The sequence below is a fragment of the Bidens hawaiensis genome, unplaced genomic scaffold (assembly GCF_021521415.1).
Source record: "Bidens hawaiensis isolate Kalapana, Puna unplaced genomic scaffold, B.hawaiensis_p1.1 tig00010738_1, whole genome shotgun sequence".
Classification (NCBI taxonomy): Eukaryota; Viridiplantae; Streptophyta; class Magnoliopsida; order Asterales; family Asteraceae; genus Bidens; species Bidens hawaiensis.
Genome location: NW_027491823.1, coordinates 279,168 through 299,986, shown reverse-complemented (window position 1 = coordinate 299,986; position 20,819 = coordinate 279,168). Strand labels below are relative to the sequence as shown.

Sequence of the window (20,819 nt, the reverse complement as noted above, 5' to 3'; positions counted from 1 at the left end):
GATTATTCTTTTTTCACAAACTGAATTTTAATAATTTCATATTTTTCCAGTTAAGCGATAATAATCTCATCTTAAAATTTTCTTGCCAACAGCCATACCTTTTGCCCGATTTTTTCTCATTGGACCTCGGTTTTATCCGTTAAACTTTTTTTTTTGGATTTCAAACCAGGGAACGGTGCTTCATTTCGGGTGTTTAAACACAATTATTTGATGTAAAACTGCTATGCATGTGACTTTTTAAGTAATTGATCAATACTCGTAAAAAAAATAATTAATAGTAAAACTCTATACTAACAAATTATTCATGTGATTGTTAAAACTTAATGATTCACAGTTTCACACTACTAAATAATAATAATAATAATAATTCGACACAAGGCCCAACACGACTGACTGCATGATGTTCTGAAGCAAACGACAGACAGCAGTACCACCAGCTTTGTTTGAAATGGCGGCGATTATCAACGACGGCGTAGAGTTCCGCCCCAACAAAGACGATGATGAAGCGTGGTACACTTGCCGTGTCGATCTCGAAGACGGCAACCAGCTCCTCCGTGTCAAGTTCCAGAGTTTCTACTCTCTCTCCGATGAAGTCTTCACCATCGCCGATTTCTCCACTCACCGTCAAACCCAACAATTTCTTCACAAATTCCGTCCAGTCTCCGAACCGATCGATGATAATGAGTGTTCCAGACTCACTCAAGGCATGCGAGTCTGTGCTGTTTACAGAGGCAAACAAAAGCCTCTTCGATATTATGACGCTATTGTTGATGCTGTTTGTACTTACTTTTTCTCTAATTTTAGGGCTAGTTTTAGTTGTTTAAATTAATTATTTAATTTAAATTATGCGTCAGTTGCTTACCCGTGCCCCAAATTTAGACCACAGGAACCCTATTCCAAGTCTAGGGGCGACACGAAAAAAAATAAAGAAAAACATATTTTGGCTTGACTAACAGGATCTGTTTAAAAAATGGGTTGACTAACGTGACCCGTTTAAAACAACAGGTCGGGTTGACGGGAAGTGGTGAGCAAGAAACAGAAAAAACCTATCAGAAACCAAAAAAAAAAAATCCAAACCAAAAAAACCGAACTTATGAGAATTATGAATCTTGTAGTCAATGTACAACGTTTATGGTAGCTTTATCGCTCTAGATCAGAAAAGTTTTTTGTTAAGTTGCTAAGTAACACACAACCTGCAAGTCATTTGTAGAATTGATGTATTTTGTTACTCTTATCGTCGGTGATTACAACCTTACAATTACTACGTATTCAAATTGTCATGCTTGTAACATAAGCATACTTTTAATTTCCAGCTAGGCTATGATGGCTTCAGTCTTAGCTTGACCTTCGCCCTTTGTTACTCTTTGCGACTACTCCCGTTTTCGTGATAAGTTTTCAACCAAAATGCACAAAATATATTTAGAATAATATTCTATCAGTCAACTCTGATCCTTCATATTTCATCAAAAGCTTAATACCTTAATATTTTCACTACATGTTTGCCTGCATCTGTAGTGGCTTTTGCTCCGATTTAAACATCTTATCTTCTCGCCTTTCAACTTTGTGGATAAATTTGGTTACTTAATTTCTTGTGGCATGTAAACACATCATATCATTTGAAGAATACATGAGAGGTTTTAACTTCAATTTCAATTTACTTATTATTTTTGCTATAATTATCAAATAAAACATTACATGTTTTTCTATCCCTATCAAAATATAGTTTTCTATACAGTTTTCTGTATACAACAAATCAATACATGTTCGTTTTAAATTTAAAAAAAATGTTCTAAAATCATATCATTTTTTCAAATTTATCCAGCTTCTTCACCCTCTGCATGGACCTAATCAGCAGTGCTATGAATACACCTACATTCATTCAAAATCATTAATATTCATCACAACTAGAATAAAACAAAAGTCATCAGGATATGCATATACCAGCACCAACAAATGACCCATTTGCTATAAGTTGGCTGCCTTGTGAGCTAAGTGTGACACCAATATTTACAAGAGTGCCCCCTAAAACCGTGTACATGGTTGCCATTTGCAATATTGTTGCCTTCCGAGCTGCTCTCTCAGACTTACCATGTACATGAAAATATATAATCGTTACCAAATATATAACAATGTAAAGAAAATTATGGGAAATGAATAACTAAATTAACTACCTCGAGAACTCTGACACGAAGTTTAATGTCCCCTACTTCTAGTTGTTTAACAAACTCTTCAATCCTTTGAACTCTATAAGGCATCGACATGGTGTTTGATCTTGCCTAAAAGTAAGTTAGATACACTTCTGTTAGTATATAATATCATAACTTTTATAGACATAATTTTTTTTTATAAATTTAAGGATATTGGATGAGGTCACGTACATCATCGGCTTGCTTTCGTATTTCAGCAACAAGTTGTGTTCCACTGGGTCGTTGTTGTTTCAGATCTAACAACTCCTGCAATTGATTTGAGAAATTTAAGATTTTAACATTAAAGAGGCTCGGGTCCACACGGTTTTGTTTTTTTCTAAATTATTTTTACTTTTTTGTGGAAACTTGTATGATTGCAACATCAAAATAAGATAATTAACCTGTGCATAAGGTGCAGCAATCTTGACAAATGAAAAATCTGGATCCAGTGAGTAGCCAATTCCTGGAAAGAAGTATACACTCAAGAACTTACAAATATGTAATGGAAAGAATGCATGATACACACATGATACATATACACATGTATATGTATACATAATTTCAAGCTCACCTTCAAGAGTGGAGAATGCCCTAATTACAAATGTGAAGGTGGATGGGAACCGAAAAGGCTGATCTGTTGCTATAGAAAACAAATCCTGCATGCAGATCATAATATCCCCAAAAAATTAGATTAAAAAAAAATCCAAATATTATCTGAGAAAAAAAGAAAATAAAACGCCTCAAAAGTACCTTTGAGTGTGTGACTAGGCCTGTAAACGAACTGAGCGTTCGTGAACTGTTCGGTGGTAAGTTGGTTTATCTACGTTTGTTTATTGAAATTATTGGATACTTAATGTATTAGACTTGTTTGTTTGTGTTTGTTTAGTCATGTTCATTTATGTTCACTTGTATTCGTTTACGTTTTTGAACTATTCGTTTAGAACTTTAAGAAACTTACATGAACAAACACGAACATGTTCATTTTCTTAACGAACAAACATGAACAAAAAAAATCCATTAGATCAATTGTTCGTGTTCGGCTAAAGTTTTATGAACAAACATGAACAGGCCCTCATTCACGTTCTCCCAGTTTGTTTACAGGCCTATGTATGACACATACTCAGATGCATACCTCGCCTATTGCAGCCAAAGTTTGTTCCTGATCCGGTGACTGATTTAGCAAATTATCCAAAAAGAACTGAATAGATCTCCTTACCTGTTATTAAAACATAAACATATAATCATGTATGAGAAACATGTGTTCAAGATTAAATCAAGATATTAAAATTAATATGGAAAAATAAAACTTTACATACTGGTGACAAGTCTCCAGTAGGTCGAAGTGCTTCAAGGCTTATCAAACTGTTCATAACCTGTATAATAATATCAATTTAGCTAATCTTATATGGTTATCATTTTTTAACTACATTTTTTACAAAATTTTATACCTTTTTTGAATCATTTTCATAAACTGCATAAAAAAGATCCATCAATCTTTCTCTTGTGAATGACTTAATCTCCCCCATCATACCAAAATCATAGTAGATCAGTGACTCATCCACATCAATAGCAAGGTTTCCAGGATGAGGATCAGCATGAAAGAAACCTGTTTTCAGTATCTGTATAATATACACAAATTAATAAAAATTCAATAAAAAAGAAATTATTAAAACGATGAATAAACTATAAAGATGTAGATGCTAAACCTGAATCAAGTATGATTCAATGGCACGTGAAGAGATTCGGGATCGACTGTAACCCCTTTCTTTTATTGCATCTACGTTATTTATCTTAATGCCTGTTTAGCATAAATTTCCAACACAATAGCAATTTTTAAGTATCAGATTACAGAAATTTATTAAGTAATAGAGTTCAGATAAAAACCTGGAACATATTCCAATGTTAGCACCTTGGTTGCAGTATAATCCCAGAATACTTGCTGCATGGTATCAAATTGGATTAAACAAAATACAGTATATATTGAGTTTTACTTTGATAATAAATGAAGAATCAAGAAAGAAACATACAGGCACTCGGACCCACTTTATATTACGAAAATCTCGGCGAAATCTATCTGCATTTTTCCCTTCGTTTATATAATCAATCTCCTGGTACAAGATCCTGCAAAAAAAATTGGAAAAAGGGAATAAATTAACCAACTTAGGCATGTTCGTGTTTGTCCATTTACCTTTAACCGGACAAACGATCAAACACAAACAACTAAACGAACAAGGTTTTCTTGGTCATGCTCATTCATTAAGAAAATAAATGTGTTTGTGTTCGTTTATGTTCATTCTTTAATAGTATCAACGAATGGTTCATGAACATAAGCGAACAAACATAGATGAACAACAATGTGCTGGGCCTAAAAAGTTGTTAAAACTAGATTAAATTGTAAAGGGCCTAAAAATTAAATGAATATATTAATGAATGTAAACGAACGAACGTAAACTGACGAACATAAATGAACGTAAATGAACGAACACAAGCATATTTAAATAAACAAACGTTCACCAACATAAATGAAAAAGCAACGTAAGTTTTCATGTGTGTTCCTTTAACTAAATGAACAAAAGATTTTGTTCATGTTCGTTCGTTTATTAAATAAACGAACACAAAAGAACTTCACACTGAGCGGTTCACTGAACATTTGGTTCGTTTACAAGCCTAAGCTTAGGTACACCAAAACAAAAATACGAAAATAAACACAAAATGCGCTCCCTTTTTTTCCCCTCATTTCACACTGTTTACCAAAAATATGCTATATATATGATTGTGTATATTGATATATGATGGGTGCTTACTTTGCACATTCATCATAGATACCTATCCAGTCCCTTGTGGGGCCACCAAGACTTTCGCTTCTTTGAAAATACTCTGCAACTAGCTTTAAATTTCCTGAATGAAAAGAATATATTATTGAGTCACAGTAATATCCACAAAAATAATTAAAAACTAATAGTTATATGTAAGTGTTGAGCTCACGTAAATCGATATCAAACAGTTTCTTCAACCCAGGCCTTTGAACTTTAACAACTACTTTCTCTCCATTATGTAGTATTGCACGATGTACCTATAGAAAAACATCATGATGATAAATACATGAAACATATTTAACTAATTTAACTGTATTTAAAAAGCGGTTATAGATATAGGCTTCACCTGACCAAGACTAGCAGCTGCAATTGGTCGTTCTTCAAACTCCCTGAATAGTACATTAACTGGAGCTCCCAATTCCTTTTCAATGAAAGCTTTTGCCTTTTCTGGTGAAAATGCTGGTACTCTGTCCTGAATCATATGATTATCATAATAAACAAAAAAAAAATCAGGAATTTAGATACCACATTAAATCTTTTATCATGTAGTAGAAGTGATCTACACCTGTAATTTGGCGAGTTCATCAACAAATTCACGTGGAAATAAATCTGATCTTGTTGAAGACAACTGCCCAAGTTTAATAAAAGTTGGGCCAAGTTGAAGCACACATTCTCTTAACCATGAAGCGGTTTTTCTTCTTCTGCTTTTCTAGAAATGCATACAAAGTTACTAAATTGATAGTAGAAACCTTATATTATTTAGATATATTTAAAAGTAGTATTGAAACCTGTTTTTCTTCTGTAAAGCCACCAGGATATGCCCACTTTGCATTGTCAAATAGAACACGAACACGCAAAGAAAGAACAAAAGACCACACATCTATTGACCTTTGTACTGAATTATAATTATCATTTGCCCAACTAAAACTTTCATCCGATGGCAAGACCCGTAATTCTTCAGAAGGTGGGAATCCCGAGAATTCTTTAACTTTGACAGACTTAACTAGTGGTGGTGTGATTTCTCTCTTAACAAGACCGGTTCCATTAACAGTCTGTGCTGATCCATTCACCATTCCAGCTCTTTGTTTAGATACAGGCTTATTATTATTCACTACCTCACTGGTGGGAACCATGGTAATTGGTTTACCTTTCATTCCCAACTTCACAGGTTGACCATTGGTCCCCAAATTCACTGGTTTACCATTAGCACCTAACTTGATAGCTTGACCGTTAGTATCAAGCTTTGAAGGTCTACCGTTGGTGCCATATTTCATTGGCGGCTCTGTTTGCTGCATCTCAGCATGTAACCTGTAAAACCTCTGAACTTTCGGCAAACTACATTCATGCCTATCTAGCTTCTGGATAGAAACCGATCTTGAGAAGCTGAGAGTGTCCGACGTCCTCACTTGATTTACCAATTGTACATCACGGCAATAGCAGCTGTTAGAAGCCAGTATTGCCGCCATTTATGAAACAACACACCTGAAGTTTAACACAATTGTGAGCCACATACATGGATACACATACAAAACAAAAGATTGCAGTTTTTAGCCTAAGAAACGTTATGCATAACCGAGCTTACGAACAAAACTGATCATAAGGAGTCATATAGTTAACAGTATTCCCAATTATACCTAACTTTTATACTGCAGCATCAGCAGAAGAAGAATAAGCCCTAACTTGCATATCTAAGTCGAATTAAAGACCTAATATTCAACATACAGCATACTGAAAGCAACGAATCATATAAATTCAGATATTGAATCAACAGTCGAAGATAATAAAAAATTCACATGTGTTTACTGATGGATTTAAAATCTAAACCTAGATACTCTGAAATTGAAATTGAAATTGTAAAATGAAAGGATGATGAAGCTTACAGATCGGTAAGGTTTTGAATATATTTCCGGAGTAGAAATAATAAGAAGGTGATATAGAGATTGGACTAACAACTGTTTCTCGTACGTCAAGTGTAGATGGTGAATATGGACAACTGATGATGGTGAATCGGGTGGCGAGTGTTGGTGAAAGGTGTAGGGTGTTCGTTTATTGATCACAATTTAACAAACAAATACAATGATATTATTTCAGGTGAGGTGACCAATGGTTGGTGGAATTAATACGCTATTTTCCTGCCTGCCTGCCTGCCTGCCTGCCTGCATCATTTGATTGGTTCACCACTCCATCCCCATTGGCAGGGTTGCAAAAATCCCGACTAGGCACCGATTAATCGCTAGTCTCCATTTCACTGATTAATTTTGGGCTAGTCGGTCAATTAATCGGTTAACGGTCAAATCCGGCCAAAATCGACGGTTTTCGACGAAATTCCGACCAAAATCATTTATTTCCGGCGAGATTCCGACCCAAATCAACTATTTCCGGCGATATTGCAGCAAAAATTAGCGGTTTCCAACGAGATTCCAGCCAAACTCCGCCTAAAATATGTTTGTGCATGTATAAAACTGAAAATTACATATAAAAATGTGTGTGTGTATGTATAAAACTGAAAAATATACATTAAAGTCCGGTCCGATTAATCCCGATTAATCTCGACTAATCCCGATTAATCGCTAGTCCCCACCCCACCGCCCGACTACCGACTAGCGATTTTTGCAACACTGCCCGTAGGCCATGGCCATCATCGTCATATTTGATATTTCTGTGTGTTTGATTGTGGCCAAACTACAAATTACAAACGACTCGTGTACACTTGGTTTATTACCTTACAAGGTTTTCCGGTCCATCCTTGGGGTTCATGAGTCAGCGGTAGTGGCAAAACTTGTTAAACGTCTAAAGGCCTCAAGCTTAAATCGTGAAAAAAAAAAGATTTTTCGGTCTACATCGAAAAACAAATCGCATAAACCGAATATTAGTTTTTAACAAAATTCAATTACTTGTGATTTAATTGGACCAGGCTGAATAAGATTTGACTAAATATATGATTGAAAGAGGGCTAAAGGCCATTATTTTGTTAGTAACAAGTGTTTTGAAACAAGAGGTTTAATTGTTCAAGTCGAACTAAGTTGACTCGCATAAATTCAATGGCGAGCCTAAGTTGGCCTAACTCGCCTTTGGCTCGACTTGTAAACAGCCTAGGGTATACATACGCTGAAACCAATAACAAATATGTTCATCACACGTGTTACTAAAAGTTAGTCTTAAAGTTTACTAATTTTGTTCATTGGTACAAATTTGGTTCAAAGTGCGTATGATAATTATTGTACAAGAGTACCATAAAACTTGATATGTTGCATAAGTAGTCATAAACGAAATATTAAATTTCCATGACATGTTTCTAACTTCCAAGAATACTATAACCATGACACCGCATGACTTCCACATGCTTAAGCACATATCATTATCATCACCTAAATACCTAATTGTCAATATAATTTAATTGTTAAGACCATCAAACAAATGTTTCAGCCAAGACACAATTCAACTACCGGTTTCCTTTAGCTAGCCTCCAATTGGATATTTTGTGGATACATTGACTTGCACTAACTTTATTCCACCATGTCCAACAACAACAACTAGCTTTGCACATGTAACACCGCCAAAAAAAATGTAATAGAAATAGTGTCAAGAGACTAACATAGAGAAGTTTTAGATAAGTTAAAAATACAACCATTTGAATGACAAACACCAAGATTAGCAAAAATACATTCATATTAAACTTTTAAATATTTACAAAACAATACTTGCATTAAGGATCCTTGGCAAAAACAAGTATAGAATCTGAAAAACAATAGCAGAATTGAAGAGGTATGTACCCGCCTCAACACCGAGCGAGGCGGGTCAACCCACAAGATATAGACAAGAGGCTTGAAATCAAGATATTATGAAGGCACAAAGCCAAAACCTATGCGCATGGCGCATATCACATATGCTCACGCATATCACATATGCTCATGCATCACATGCTCAGGCATCACATATGCTCATGCATCACATGCTCAGGCATCACATATGCTCATGCATCACATATGCTCACGCGTATCACATGCTCACGCACCATATATGCTCACGCATATCACATCTGCGCGTGACGTATCCGCGCGTGGCGCATATCACATGCTTGTGCATATCACATCTGCGCATGAAACATCTGCGCGTGAGAATAAAGAGAAGACCTCGCGCATCCTCAGGATAGGCGCATATCACACATGCACATAATCAACCTCGTCCTTATCCAAATCAGGATTAGGGCAACCTTGATTGTGCACGTCAGACAACCTTCCAGAAGGTATCTTTTTAAGGAATAAGAATATGCTGATGTTGACAGCTGCCAATGAAAGGTGGACAACTCAGCAAAACCCATGTGCTACCACGTGATTATAACCAATGAAAAAGCACCAGGTGTCCCAAGGACACGTGGCGCAAAGCAATTGGAGGAGGCCAACAAGGCCCTAATTGGGGCTGAGCCCAATCATTGGAAACCCTAGCACTATAAATACCACATCAACTCCACAAGGAGAGCACACCCAATTACACAGTATTCAGCTATATTAAGCAATACTCTTCAATTTCCTTACTCTCATATTATTATCTTCTCCTACAAACTCTTATTCTCACACCGGAGGGTTACCCCAAAGAGGACCCCTCTGTCCCTTTCTGAGGGGTAAGTTTACGGTGCTGTTCATTTTGTAGATGGAAGAACCCAGATCCCAGAGAACCATCGGTGAAATAGCATAATCACACCCGAGGAAAGTAGATCGTCTACCAGTGAGTCGATCCACGTTTCTTCAAGAATGTTACCAATCTTGTGAATCAAACTATGAACCAAAATGTTGCTAGGGTTTTTTTGACTGTTTGTGAGCGAGAGAAACTTTAAAAGTAAATGATTCGACCAACTCTAACATCTCTCCCAATAACGTACATAACTTCATATGCATCAATAAACTAGCAAACCCAACAGTCCAAAAAGCCTAATTTACTCTTCATCCCAGTAGCTTTAACTTCAACCCAAATATTTATTCTTCTGAAATGGTTTTACCCATTAACCCCATCTAATGGTAAACACTTTTACATCGGACAAAGAATATTCTCACTATTCACTTTGGTATGATACTTAATCATTGATTATGTATTTAAAGAGATTTGTTCCTCATTAATTACAACTCATACAACTAAAGATAACACGTAAACTATGCAACACATTGTCTTCACATCTTTATTTTTTATTCATCAGAAAAGTTATGTTGCAATTATTAATTGACTAAAAGATAAAACTGGAATATCTTTACAAAAGTAACAGACAATCGTATCATCTTATTATTCACCAAATCCTCTATACACTAAAAAAAACAATTACAAAAAAAAGGAAAAAAATTATTATATTACAAAAACAAAAAAAGAAAGCCCAAAAAAAATATAAACAAAACAATTAAAAATAAAAAACAAAAGGTGGATTATGTATTCTCTCATAACATAATATGACCAACGTGGGGCATCTGGACTCTTTAAATTTGAAGAATGCAGTGGCATAAATACAAGAAAGACGTCGTTTAAAAAAATGTATTCCCTTACAAGAACGCAACGATGAGCAACACCACCATAACCGCCGACGACACCAGCTTTCCACCGGAATTCGCCGACTGATCCGCCGCATCACCATCATCATCGGAAGAATCCGGTCCCGGAGCTTCCGCATCGTCACTGTTCTTCCCGGACTTCTTTTTCTTCGGAGACGGTGACGGCTCATCCGCCTCCACTGCTCCCTTAAACAACTCACGAGGCATCAAAACCTTATCAATTCTATATATCGCAACCGGCTCATCATCAATAACGGTTCCTGTGATCTCCGCCGTAACCACCTTTGTCTTCAATTTCACATCCTCACCGTCGTTTTGAACTGTGAAATCGTACTTATTCGCACCTTCCGTTGCTAACGTGTTTGTCAATCCGTTACTAGATCTCAACATCCCCATTGAGTTATACGTTGGCACGCCGTGATAAAGCAGCAATGATGTCTTACCTGTCACAAGATCAATAACGGTTAAATGCGGATGCAAGTGCAATAACCGAGTAACCAAAACTAAAATTAATCGAAAATTTGTTTTTTCACCGTTATAATTAACTGAACCTGAGCATTCATATTTTAAAATATTTATATTTTTTATGTATCCAATTTATGTAAATTTTAAGCAAATATTTAAGCCTCATTTTGATTTTTGGTTAATCGAACTTTAACCGAAAATCAACAAACTTATCAAATAAATCGAACCAATTAACCAAAAACCGCTTGGTTAATAATTAGGTAAGTTTATACAAATATTTAAGCCTCGTTTTAATTTTGGTTGATCCAAATTAACCAAATAAAACTTACCTAATAAACCGAACAGATTAATCAAAAACCGATTGGTTAATAAAATTTATTAACCAATGACTTTGGTTTCGGTTTAAACTTGATACTAATAATATAACTGCACCATGCACACCTAAGACTATTCAAAAAGCTCATGGCTCGTCGCTCAATTGATAAAACCTCAAATTAAACTAATAAACGAAACTTGATTTGAAACGACTTGAGCCGAGCTGACTCATATTTTTTAACCGAGCCAAGCTTGGGTGGGCCATGGCTAAGCTCGTTGGCTTGATCTTAAGCTCGTTTAACTTCAAAATCGTGCTCGAGCCAAACCAAGCTACCTCATTTAATTTCAAGCTCGACCCGTGAACTGCCCTAGTCACACCCCTATTTGTGTTTTGGTTTTTTTTTATAATTTAATCCTAAAAACTCCTTGTTTTATTTATCAAGTTAAAAGGGCATTACCTTCCGCCGTTAAGTTTTTATATTTTGGCGCGAAAGCAGTAACGGCGTCATCACTAGGACAAAACACAGTAACGCCACCGTCAGCGGCGCTTAAAAACGTTCCAATAGCTCCAGAAGTCGATAACAGATTATAAAACGCCTTACACCCATCACGTTGTAGCAACGACGTCAAGTTCAAATCCGGCGCCGACGTCGGCGCCTCCGCCTCCGGCGAGTTCAAAACATGACTGATCTGAATCACAGAGATGTTATACGGCAATTCAAATACAGATTTAACGAACAAAACATCAGTTTGTGAAGGATTGTCTTCGGGAGTGAACTGGACTTTGCCGCCTTTAGCGTCGGTGATGTGGACGTAGCCGGTGGTGCCAGGGGCTTCACCGGTGGCTTGGTACATGGTGGCGGTGGAGGTGGAGCCTTTGGTGATCTGGTGGAGCTTTTTAGCGCCATAATAATCAGCAAAGACGTGGAGTGAGAGAACGTTTTTTATGGTGTCGAGTGAGAGGCCTTTGGCGATCAAGGTGGACATGGCGGCATTGTCGACGGCGCAAACAGTGATGGTCTGACGGCGGTTGATTTCTCCAGCGAGGTGAGTTAATGTGAGGTAGTGGTTGAAGGTTGAGAGGTTAGGATCTTTTTGGAGGATATGGGTGATATTGTGAGCATTGGATAGAGTGATTGTTAAGAGGAAGAGGAGAGATAATGCCACCGACGGCTGCATTGCGACGGAGATGCGGCGGTGGGTGGAGCTGTGAGTTGCTTGTTGAAAGTGTATGTATATATAATGATTAATTATAATTATTTATTTATTATTCCGTTGGTTATCATTTTTGTTTTTGTTTTTTAGGTATTAAAATTATTTGGATGATGATGCTATGATAGTGTATTTTAGACTACCACTAAATCATTATTATTACTTTTCTGTCACTTTATGTTAAAAAAATATATGCAAGCTAGCTACTTGAGTATCATAAACTCTTCATGGACTAACAACAATTAGCATTTCATAAATTATAAAAAAATTATTTAGATTTGTTTTTGTTTTCGTTTTCGTTAAGTGATATCGATTTATCTAAGCCCTTAGGACTTGATGCATTAGTCCAAAGAATGTTCTCATAGTTAGAGGAGTAGATGTGAACATAGATTCGATGATTTAGATAGAATTGCATTTAAGCAAAAGAGTTGGTCAATTGACAAAGACAAAGTTTTATAATACTTGGTTTTAAGGATGAACGTATTGGGCGAAAATGAGTGAGTTTTTTGGGTGATATTGGGCTACAACCCCCCCCCCCCCCCCCCGAGGGGGATAGGTTTGGAAGGTGGTCGCCGGGTTTAGGTTTTTTTTGGGTCATCTACTGACGTTGCACCATTTGTCGAAAATCCTTCACTACACATAGTTTAACAGAGAAAGTCTTAGGTTCAAATCACATTAAAAAAAAAGGAATTTGTAATCATTAAAGTATATGTGACTCAATGATTGCACTTTTTAAGACATTCGATCACTGCTACATTATTGTCAACAACTCAACATCAAAACCTCCTACATTTGTTTTTTCATCGAACACATCCCTTTTCTATCTTCAATTATATTTTTAGCCTCTAGATCGTTGATTTACAAAGATACAGTGAACTTGCTTCAACCGTATATGATTCTTTACCAATTTATTTATATAAAGTTACAAGCCCCATAATGATACAATAACCCATTAAGAATCATGAAAATCTAAGGCGAGGAGAGGAGAAAGTTAAGAATGTACAACGATGGCATACTTTAATGTAAACGAGTAAAATGTTATAATTCATGAAAATTAGCTCTTGAATGAGACATGTGTTAAATTCTAACGATCCTAATTGGTTCACGGTAAACTCTCTATAATGTAAAAATTGTAAATGAAGCTCATCAAGTCGTAAGAATATAACGTATTTAAGTATTTTGTACATGTTTTTTTTAATTTTGTTGTCATATTCTTGGTTAAAATGTAATTGGTTAAATATACATTAGTTTGAGGGGCAATTTTAAAAAAAGACGTGGGGTGTTGGACTGTCGGTGGGCTTATGCTACCGTTGTCCGCCGTATAAAGATGCCAATTACAACTGTGATCCATAAAATTATACACTAAGTGGTCAACTAAGAGACATGTTTTCCAACTAAAACAATTATATTTATATATCTGTTTTGGATCTTAGCAATCAAATTGTGTTTTTATTTATTTGAATTTGTTGGGGCATCCTACATCCAACACAATATTGGTATTCCTTGTTAAATTATCAAAATTTCATATTTATTTAGACAAATTTAAAGGTGGATGTAGTTATTAAACATATATAGAACACAATTTCATATTCATCATGTTATCTTTGTCACACATTCATTGTCACCGCACCAATAAAACATAAAAACAACATTTTTTTATGGATTGATAAATTAAAGATGCATGATTATTAATAAACTCATCTCAACATCTCCATCTTCTAGGTGTGCCGCCATATATTAACCAGGGTCAGCCAAAAAAATGTTGCACCACCACCGAATCTGGTTGTAAACCCTTTGTTTATCTTCATTCTCCGTTAATAATTACCATTAAAATGGTTCGGGATGTTCGGCGTGACTACCCCGTTTTGGGTGCATCTTTCTTGGGACTGACAATGCTTAGGTGGTCCTCTCGGCCGGGCGAAGTTTTTACCGTCGGTAATTTTGGGTGTCAGGTCAAAGATGACATGTTGACCCGTCTTAGAATACTAATAAATGAGGTAATGTCTGGATTGGATTCGGATAAACTATCATTCTGGTTTTTCAACCAAAAGGGTAAATACATCGAGGCGCTACTTTCAGCTAACAAAAGGGTAAATAAAGATGGAAAAATTACCGGGGTTTTGTGTTTTTTACACGTGTCGAGTTCCGAGCTTCAGCACGCGATGTTGGTCCAACGTATGTCTGAGCAGGCGGCGTTAAATAGCCTTACAAAAGTGTCGTATTTGAGGCATGAACTTAAAAATGGTTTAAATGGGATTAAGTTTATTGAGGATTTATTAGATTCACTCGAGTTGTGTGAAGAACAGAGGCGTAATTTGCGTAAGAGCTACTTATGCCGAGAACAATTTGCACAAATTGTTGACGATTTTGATGTCGAAAGCATCGAACAATGGTAGGGTTTTATAAAATAATCATAGTTTAAAAAACTTGGTTTTGCTATCCAAAAGGGGCTAGCGGTGCAACTATTTTGTTAGAAAAACATGGGAATTTGATCATGTAATATTTGATATTTGTTTCAGTTATACGGAAATGAAATGTGCCGAGTTCAAACTCGGGGAGTCGTTAGAAGTGGTTATGAACCAGGTCGCAGGTTTAAGCCGTGAGCGGAAAGTGGAGGTCGTCTTTGATGCACCCGAACAAGTTTTGTCTTTATCTGTATTCGGTGATAATTTAAGGGTTCAGCAGGTACTTTCGGATTTCTTATCAAATGCTCTCAATTTCACTCCCTATTTTGAAGGGTCTTCAGTTATTTTCCGTGTGACGCCCAAAATGGAACGTATCGGGGCAAAAGTACAAGTCGCACATATCGAATTCAGGTGATTAGTCTTATTATATACTTGCGCTTGATAACTTTTATTTGATATAGTAAGGATATAATTACATGATAAATAACTATTATTATATGTATCATAGAAATAACCAAGTAATATAAAGATAATGATTTAACACTAGAAGTTGTTATGAAATGACAGAATTACCCATCCGACACCCGGGATTCCTGAGAAGTTGGTTCATGATATGTTTCATCTTAACCGAAGTGTCACGAGAGAAGGTCTTGGGCTTTATATAAGTCAAAAGCTTGTTAAGATTATGAACGGAACTGTACAGTATCTTCGGGAGGCCGAGAGAGCTTCTTTTATTATTTTGATTGAGTTTCCAGTTTCGCCCTCGTTGACTTCTGACAATAAATGGTCAAAGAAATAATAAAAACCGAATGTTTCAAGATTTTGGAGAAACGGACGATAACGCTCATGAAGGAAAAAGGGACTGTGGAGAGTGACAGAATCAGAATGTTAGTATGACTTATATATATTGTACCAAATTTTCAGTTCTATAATATACAACATGTATCCATATATATTATAGTTTTTTCACTTGTATAAGTTCATGTTGTAAAATAGAGGTATGCGAGTGGAGCAATCGTGAGCTACTCTGGACCGGCTTCCTAAAGGCTAGAATCGAGCGAGCTTAAACGACCCCAAGTCCAAATTAAAATTCTTGTGATAAAGAGGAGCTGGGTCCAAATTGAAGTTCATTTGATAAAGAGGAGTCCTACTGTCCAAGCTCAAACCTATTATTTATGTAAATGTGATATATTTTTATCAAATTAAAAGGAAATTGAACGAATATTATTGATATGACAAGTTGAACGTGTGAATGATAAGAACGAATATTACTGATATTAAAAAATGGTGTATAAATTTAAGAAATTATGGTTTTTGGTTAAATTTTAAAGATGGGGATGGAGAACCCATTGAGAATGTTACATTCTTATTAACAGTCAAACTTAGGGGGTGATTGTTTTAGGTCTGAATGAGACCATTAAGATGTGATTCGCTCAGATCCAGAGTGTTTGGCTGATAATTGTAACACATATGAATGTTTCCTCTTAATGATTCAGCTCCAAATGTTTGGTGAATGGTTCAGATGACCAGCATACCCTTTACCCTAGCATACAGGTTTGTCAAAAAATATTCCCCTACCCCTTCTTTCACCACCGATCTTCACCTCCATATCCGTCTACCACCACCGCAACGATTGTGACGATCTTCAGCGGCAATGATTGAAGACAACGGTTCAATATTACATGGCACGAGGAAGGTGTTGCATTCGCGATCGGCGACGGTAATTTTATCATCTCATCTTACTGTTATATCATGGTTTTGAAGATTCGCCATTTACGTTATCAGATTATACAAATGTTAATTATTTTGTGTATATCTCATGCCTTAATTCTAAATTAAATGTACATTTGTTTGATATAGTATTACAATAATCAATTCGGTATGAACACCGTGTGTTCGACAAAATGTTACTTAATTTGAAACAGCCCGTGTATGTGCAAAAATTCCACATATGTATAAACGATGGATTGATTGATCTGGTTCCTCGAACACAATTGTGATTTACCAATATTCGTTGAATGGTTGTAGTTGAGTTTTGTATCTGCGATTCAACTTAGATGGAAGCAGTGGCGGATCCAGGAATTTTGTCAAGTGGGTTCACTATTCGGGTCGGTTTGACGATTCAGGTCGTTCCGATTGTTCCGATCGTTTTCGTTTCTATGGTTCAGGTCGGTTGGACGATTTCGGTTAGTTCAGTGTACCAAGATTGAGATTTTACTAAAGATCACCTTTGATTCCTCAAAATAATGACCAAAACGTTCTTTTAGAAAAACTAGCATCTCTCTCTTTCTTATAACATGTAATACATAATAACCACAAGATTAAATTGCTACATTGAGCAATTTGAAATTGTGTTGATTTTTGTTTACAAGAGTCACCTAATTGTGTTAATAAAAATACTTTAGGAAGATAAATGAATGTTGCAGAGTCACATCTTTTGAAGTTAGCCACATACACTCAAGCAGAAGCAGAAGGTAGGAAGATACAGACACAATCAGTTTAAGAAAAAAAAAACCTACTGAAAATGGGAATTGAACTCGGGTTCTCACAGTGACAAACAAGGGTGTCTACCACTAGGCCATGAAAAAACCTTTGTTTATGAGTTCACTCACAATTTATATGTGGGTTCACTCTCATATTTTATATAGGCATTCTATATAAAAACCGAAACTCAGTGGGTTCCCGTGAACCCGCACCCGATTACCTAGATCCGCCCCTGGATGGAAGGTGTAAACGATCTGGATATGCTACCTTAGGCTGGAAATTCTCTCAGGTTTTCGGTGAACGTGCTGCTGCCAGAGAGGTCCAGGAAGGTACTGCAAGTCGGAAACAATTGATCGGTTATTATATATTTATTATTTGAAGTTTTTGTATATTTACATGATGTTATAGTAGTATTGATGTTGTTATTGTAATTTGTTTCTCAATGATATTATTTTGGTATGCAATTAGAGTTGTATTGTAGTCTGCATATGTTAATTTTGTGAATTTAGTTCCATAGGGTTTAGAAAGAAGACACAATTTGATTTATCAGTTTAAGGTGTTTAGATTTTGAAATTGGTATGGATTTTGTTCTTTCTAATATAAATCTTGGTTGCTTTGAAGTTTAGACAAGTGTACTGATCAAGTTTAGGTTTTAAAATTTGTAGTTTGTGACAATCTTTTCATTATGGATATGGAGTTTGAACCCCAAATTAAAAAGATTGTGAATGTCTCTCAAATTTAATTGAGTTTTCATTTTGATGAAATGCAGATTAAGTTAAACATAAACTCTTCACAAGAAGGCAAGCTTGTTCTACCTGTCATTTGCAATTTGACATGATGGGTAAAATTATTTTCATATATGGTGAGAGCTCCCCTTTCCTTTATTTGATGGTCATATTTTAGTTCTTGCAGGTAGCTAGTAGAATATCAAGATGCATACAAGGTTATAATTGTTGGCTTCTCTTAGATTCCACAAAAGAAATAAACTACAAATTGTAAAATGAGAGCCAAGTAATTTGGTTGCATTTATGTAATAGTGTTTTATATCTCTACTCGAATCAACCCAAACGTTGTCGCAACACGTGGGTGGAAAACCTCGTTGTTTAATTATTTGTGCTAATGCCCAGTTAACTATTTTTAAGATGTATTTTGGTTGGTTATAATGAAAGTGTGTTTTAAGATGTATTTTGATTGGTTATAATAAATGTTTGGTCATTTAGTATATTATTATGTGCTCTGACTAAACAAATATATTCATTTAGCACAAAATAGTCATAAGGGTAAAATAGTCATTTAGCACAATCATTCAGATGTTCAACCAAACAGCACTTACTGGTTCAACACTTACTGGCTCAAAGCCTCTTAATCATTCAGACATCTTAATGATTCAGCACTTAATGGTTCAGCGCTTGCCAAACAGCCCCTTATTCTTGAAAAACTAAATTGTTTTAAGAAAATAAGATCCACTTGATATTAAATTTTCCAAGTTGTAGGGCTACTCGGTTTTTTTGAGTGTGTTTGAACATTCAGCTTCAAGTTTTTAAAGTGTAGGAGGCTACTGGTCAACATTACTTAACACTTTAGAAAATGACCGATAATAATCAATATATTATTTTATTTTATTTGTTTCATAAATAAGTTATTAAGTTAGATATAATTTACATGAGTGAGTTTACTGTACAATAACTGCTTAACGATAGTTACGCGAGATGCTCAAAGGTAAAAACAAAAACGCTCAAAGGCAAAAAATTCTAAAACGCTCAGTCAAAAACCTAAAACGCATGATTAACGATCCAAAACTGCTTTTTCGGTAAACCAATGATTAATTGGATATAGTCCTGTTCACAAGCCGAGCCCGAGCCAAGGCCAGCTCGAGCTCGAGCTCGATATTCATTCGAGCTGGCTCGGCTCGAGCTCGATTTTTAATCGAGCTAAAAATATGAGCTCAAGCTCGGCTCGGTTTTAAATCGAGTCGGCTCAGCTCGGCTCGATTTGGCTCGAAGATTCCAACCACAAGCCCATTTGCAACAATAAAAACAAATAGGTACAACATAGACATCGATGATAAATTGACAGATTCAAGAGATCATGAAGATGTGATGCATCACTACATAATCACCAGGGGCAATCACAAGTTATTAAAGAAAAGCAAAAGAGTTTTATCTTCGTGACTTCGATGTAATGGCAATTAATAGCAGCAGCTAGCTTCGTGACTTCGATTAGGGTTTGTGGGCAAGGATGCAAGAGCGCTGTGACTTGAAGAGAGATAGATTAGGGTTAAAGAAAAAGTGAACGGTGATAGATAGTGATAGGGTTATGGGCTTGTGGGTAACTGGGTATTTTGTATTATGTATTGGGTTGGACTCTTTAATTGATAAGGGAAGCCCATGTGTTCGGACTAAATAATTATATGTATCTGTGTGTGTCTATATATATATAGAATAGGGTTTAAATAAAAATTAATAGTTTTGTAAGAATAGTAGGAACCAATAGATTAATTACATCTTAATTTAAAATAAAGAATATTTAGGTAATTAAGCCTATCCATTAAATTTGTTTAAAATAGATAATTCCTACAAATAAGCATTATCAACTTGATTCTTTTGATTATTCCATAACTGATTCTCTATGGCTACCCTCCCTTCTTTGTTAAAGTGATTTTGATTAAAAAAATAATAATTAAAAGAAACCCCATAAGAAACATGAATTCATTTATGGATCGCGAAAATGGTACAACAATTACCGACTATCGTGTTTATTTATTTATTAATAATGTCTATTGTTTCTTAATTTCATTTAATTCTCTTTAAAGCGTCCAATCATATATATATTTGTTTATTAATTTCAATTGTTTCTTAATACAACACATATACTTGTTTATATGCCAATCTGAATCAATTAATTTTATCAATTTTATTATACTTTTAGTTTTCAAAATCGATTTTTGTGGAAAAAAATTAAAATATTACGGTTAATTTGCATAATGAAAGACATTTAAAAAAAACAGTTGATTTTTATTAATAAATTCAATGTACAAAATTACCCCTAAAAAACTACACATAAAGGGCAAAGTTAAGACACGATATGGTTATTTTATAACTTCTAATCTCATCCATTAGATGTGTTGATCTAATGGTTGAGATTTCTTCTTACCATTCATAGGAAATAATGTATTTTTATTATAACTCACCCCTGATAAAATACTTCGAGTCAATCGAGCGAGCTCGAGTCGAGCCAGGGCTAGCTCAGGCTCGGCTCGTTTAGAAATCGAGTCGAGCTCTCGAGCCGATTTCGAGTGAGCTTTCTCCGAGCTTTTATCAAGCGAGCTTCGAGTCAAGAGCTTTTTAAACAGCCTTAAATGGATATGTATTGACGATTTTGAATGCTATGATGTGATTTCAT

General features: G+C 35.5%; 4 protein-coding genes across 4 annotated transcripts; 2 read left to right on the top strand and 2 right to left on the bottom strand.

The window, feature by feature from the left end:
* Positions 1–448: 448 nt before the first annotated feature.
* On the top strand, positions 449–829 carry LOC143536160 (uncharacterized). Its single transcript, XM_077030215.1, has one exon. It carries the CDS (start codon positions 449–451, stop codon positions 827–829), a length of 381 nt encoding a protein of 126 aa, XP_076886330.1.
* An 834-nt stretch (positions 830–1,663) lies between these two features.
* LOC143536142 (protein ACTIVITY OF BC1 COMPLEX KINASE 7, chloroplastic-like) lies at positions 1,664–6,912 on the bottom strand. Its single transcript, XM_077030200.1, has 18 exons — positions 6,883–6,912; positions 5,791–6,484; positions 5,568–5,711; positions 5,349–5,474; positions 5,172–5,259; positions 4,991–5,084; positions 4,214–4,307; positions 4,071–4,125; positions 3,893–3,984; positions 3,635–3,805; positions 3,503–3,559; positions 3,319–3,402; positions 2,758–2,842; positions 2,588–2,649; positions 2,379–2,453; positions 2,172–2,276; positions 1,942–2,083; positions 1,664–1,869 (listed from the first exon to the last, which is right to left on the bottom strand). The coding sequence occupies exons 2-18, from the start codon at positions 6,466–6,468 to the stop codon at positions 1,796–1,798; spliced, it is 2,226 nt and encodes a 741-aa protein (XP_076886315.1). The 5' UTR covers positions 6,469–6,484; positions 6,883–6,912; the 3' UTR covers positions 1,664–1,795.
* Positions 6,913–10,446: 3,534 nt separating this feature from the next.
* LOC143536113 (fasciclin-like arabinogalactan protein 2) lies at positions 10,447–12,515 on the bottom strand. Its single transcript, XM_077030178.1, has 2 exons — positions 11,775–12,515; positions 10,447–10,979 (listed from the first exon to the last, which is right to left on the bottom strand). The coding sequence occupies exons 1-2, from the start codon at positions 12,493–12,495 to the stop codon at positions 10,528–10,530; spliced, it is 1,173 nt and encodes a 390-aa protein (XP_076886293.1). The 5' UTR covers positions 12,496–12,515; the 3' UTR covers positions 10,447–10,527.
* Positions 12,516–14,468: 1,953 nt separating this feature from the next.
* Positions 14,469–15,833, top strand: LOC143536112 (phytochrome C-like). Its single transcript, XM_077030177.1, has 3 exons — positions 14,469–14,920; positions 15,048–15,344; positions 15,501–15,833. Exons 1-3 carry the CDS (start codon positions 14,493–14,495, stop codon positions 15,730–15,732), a joined length of 957 nt encoding a protein of 318 aa, XP_076886292.1. The 5' UTR covers positions 14,469–14,492; the 3' UTR covers positions 15,733–15,833.
* Positions 15,834–20,819: the final 4,986 nt, after the last annotated feature.

What these genes read in the sequence shown, in the direction of transcription:
- LOC143536160 (XM_077030215.1), top strand. Translation starts at nt 449, where the DNA reads ATGGCGGCGATTATCAACGACGGCGTAGAGTTCCGCCCCAACAAAGAC.
- LOC143536142 (XM_077030200.1), bottom strand. Translation starts at nt 6,468, where the DNA reads ATGGCGGCAATACTGGCTTCTAACAGCTGCTATTGCCGTGATGTACAA. An exon ending in TAAAGTGGGTCCGAGTGCCT is followed by an intron (nt 4,126 to 4,213) that starts GTATGTTTCTTT and finishes GATACCATGCAG; the next exon opens with CAAGTATTCTGGGATTATAC. An exon ending in TTGAATCATACTTGATTCAG is followed by an intron (nt 3,806 to 3,892) that starts GTTTAGCATCTA and finishes TATATTATACAG; the next exon opens with ATACTGAAAACAGGTTTCTT.
- LOC143536112 (XM_077030177.1), top strand. Translation starts at nt 14,493, where the DNA reads ATGTTGACCCGTCTTAGAATACTAATAAATGAGGTAATGTCTGGATTG. An exon ending in GTCGAAAGCATCGAACAATG is followed by an intron (nt 14,921 to 15,047) that starts GTAGGGTTTTAT and finishes TATTTGTTTCAG; the next exon opens with TTATACGGAAATGAAATGTG. An exon ending in GTCGCACATATCGAATTCAG is followed by an intron (nt 15,345 to 15,500) that starts GTGATTAGTCTT and finishes ATGAAATGACAG; the next exon opens with AATTACCCATCCGACACCCG.
- LOC143536113 (XM_077030178.1), bottom strand. Translation starts at nt 12,495, where the DNA reads ATGCAGCCGTCGGTGGCATTATCTCTCCTCTTCCTCTTAACAATCACT. An exon ending in TAAAAACTTAACGGCGGAAG is followed by an intron (nt 10,980 to 11,774) that starts GTAATGCCCTTT and finishes ATCTTGTGACAG; the next exon opens with GTAAGACATCATTGCTGCTT.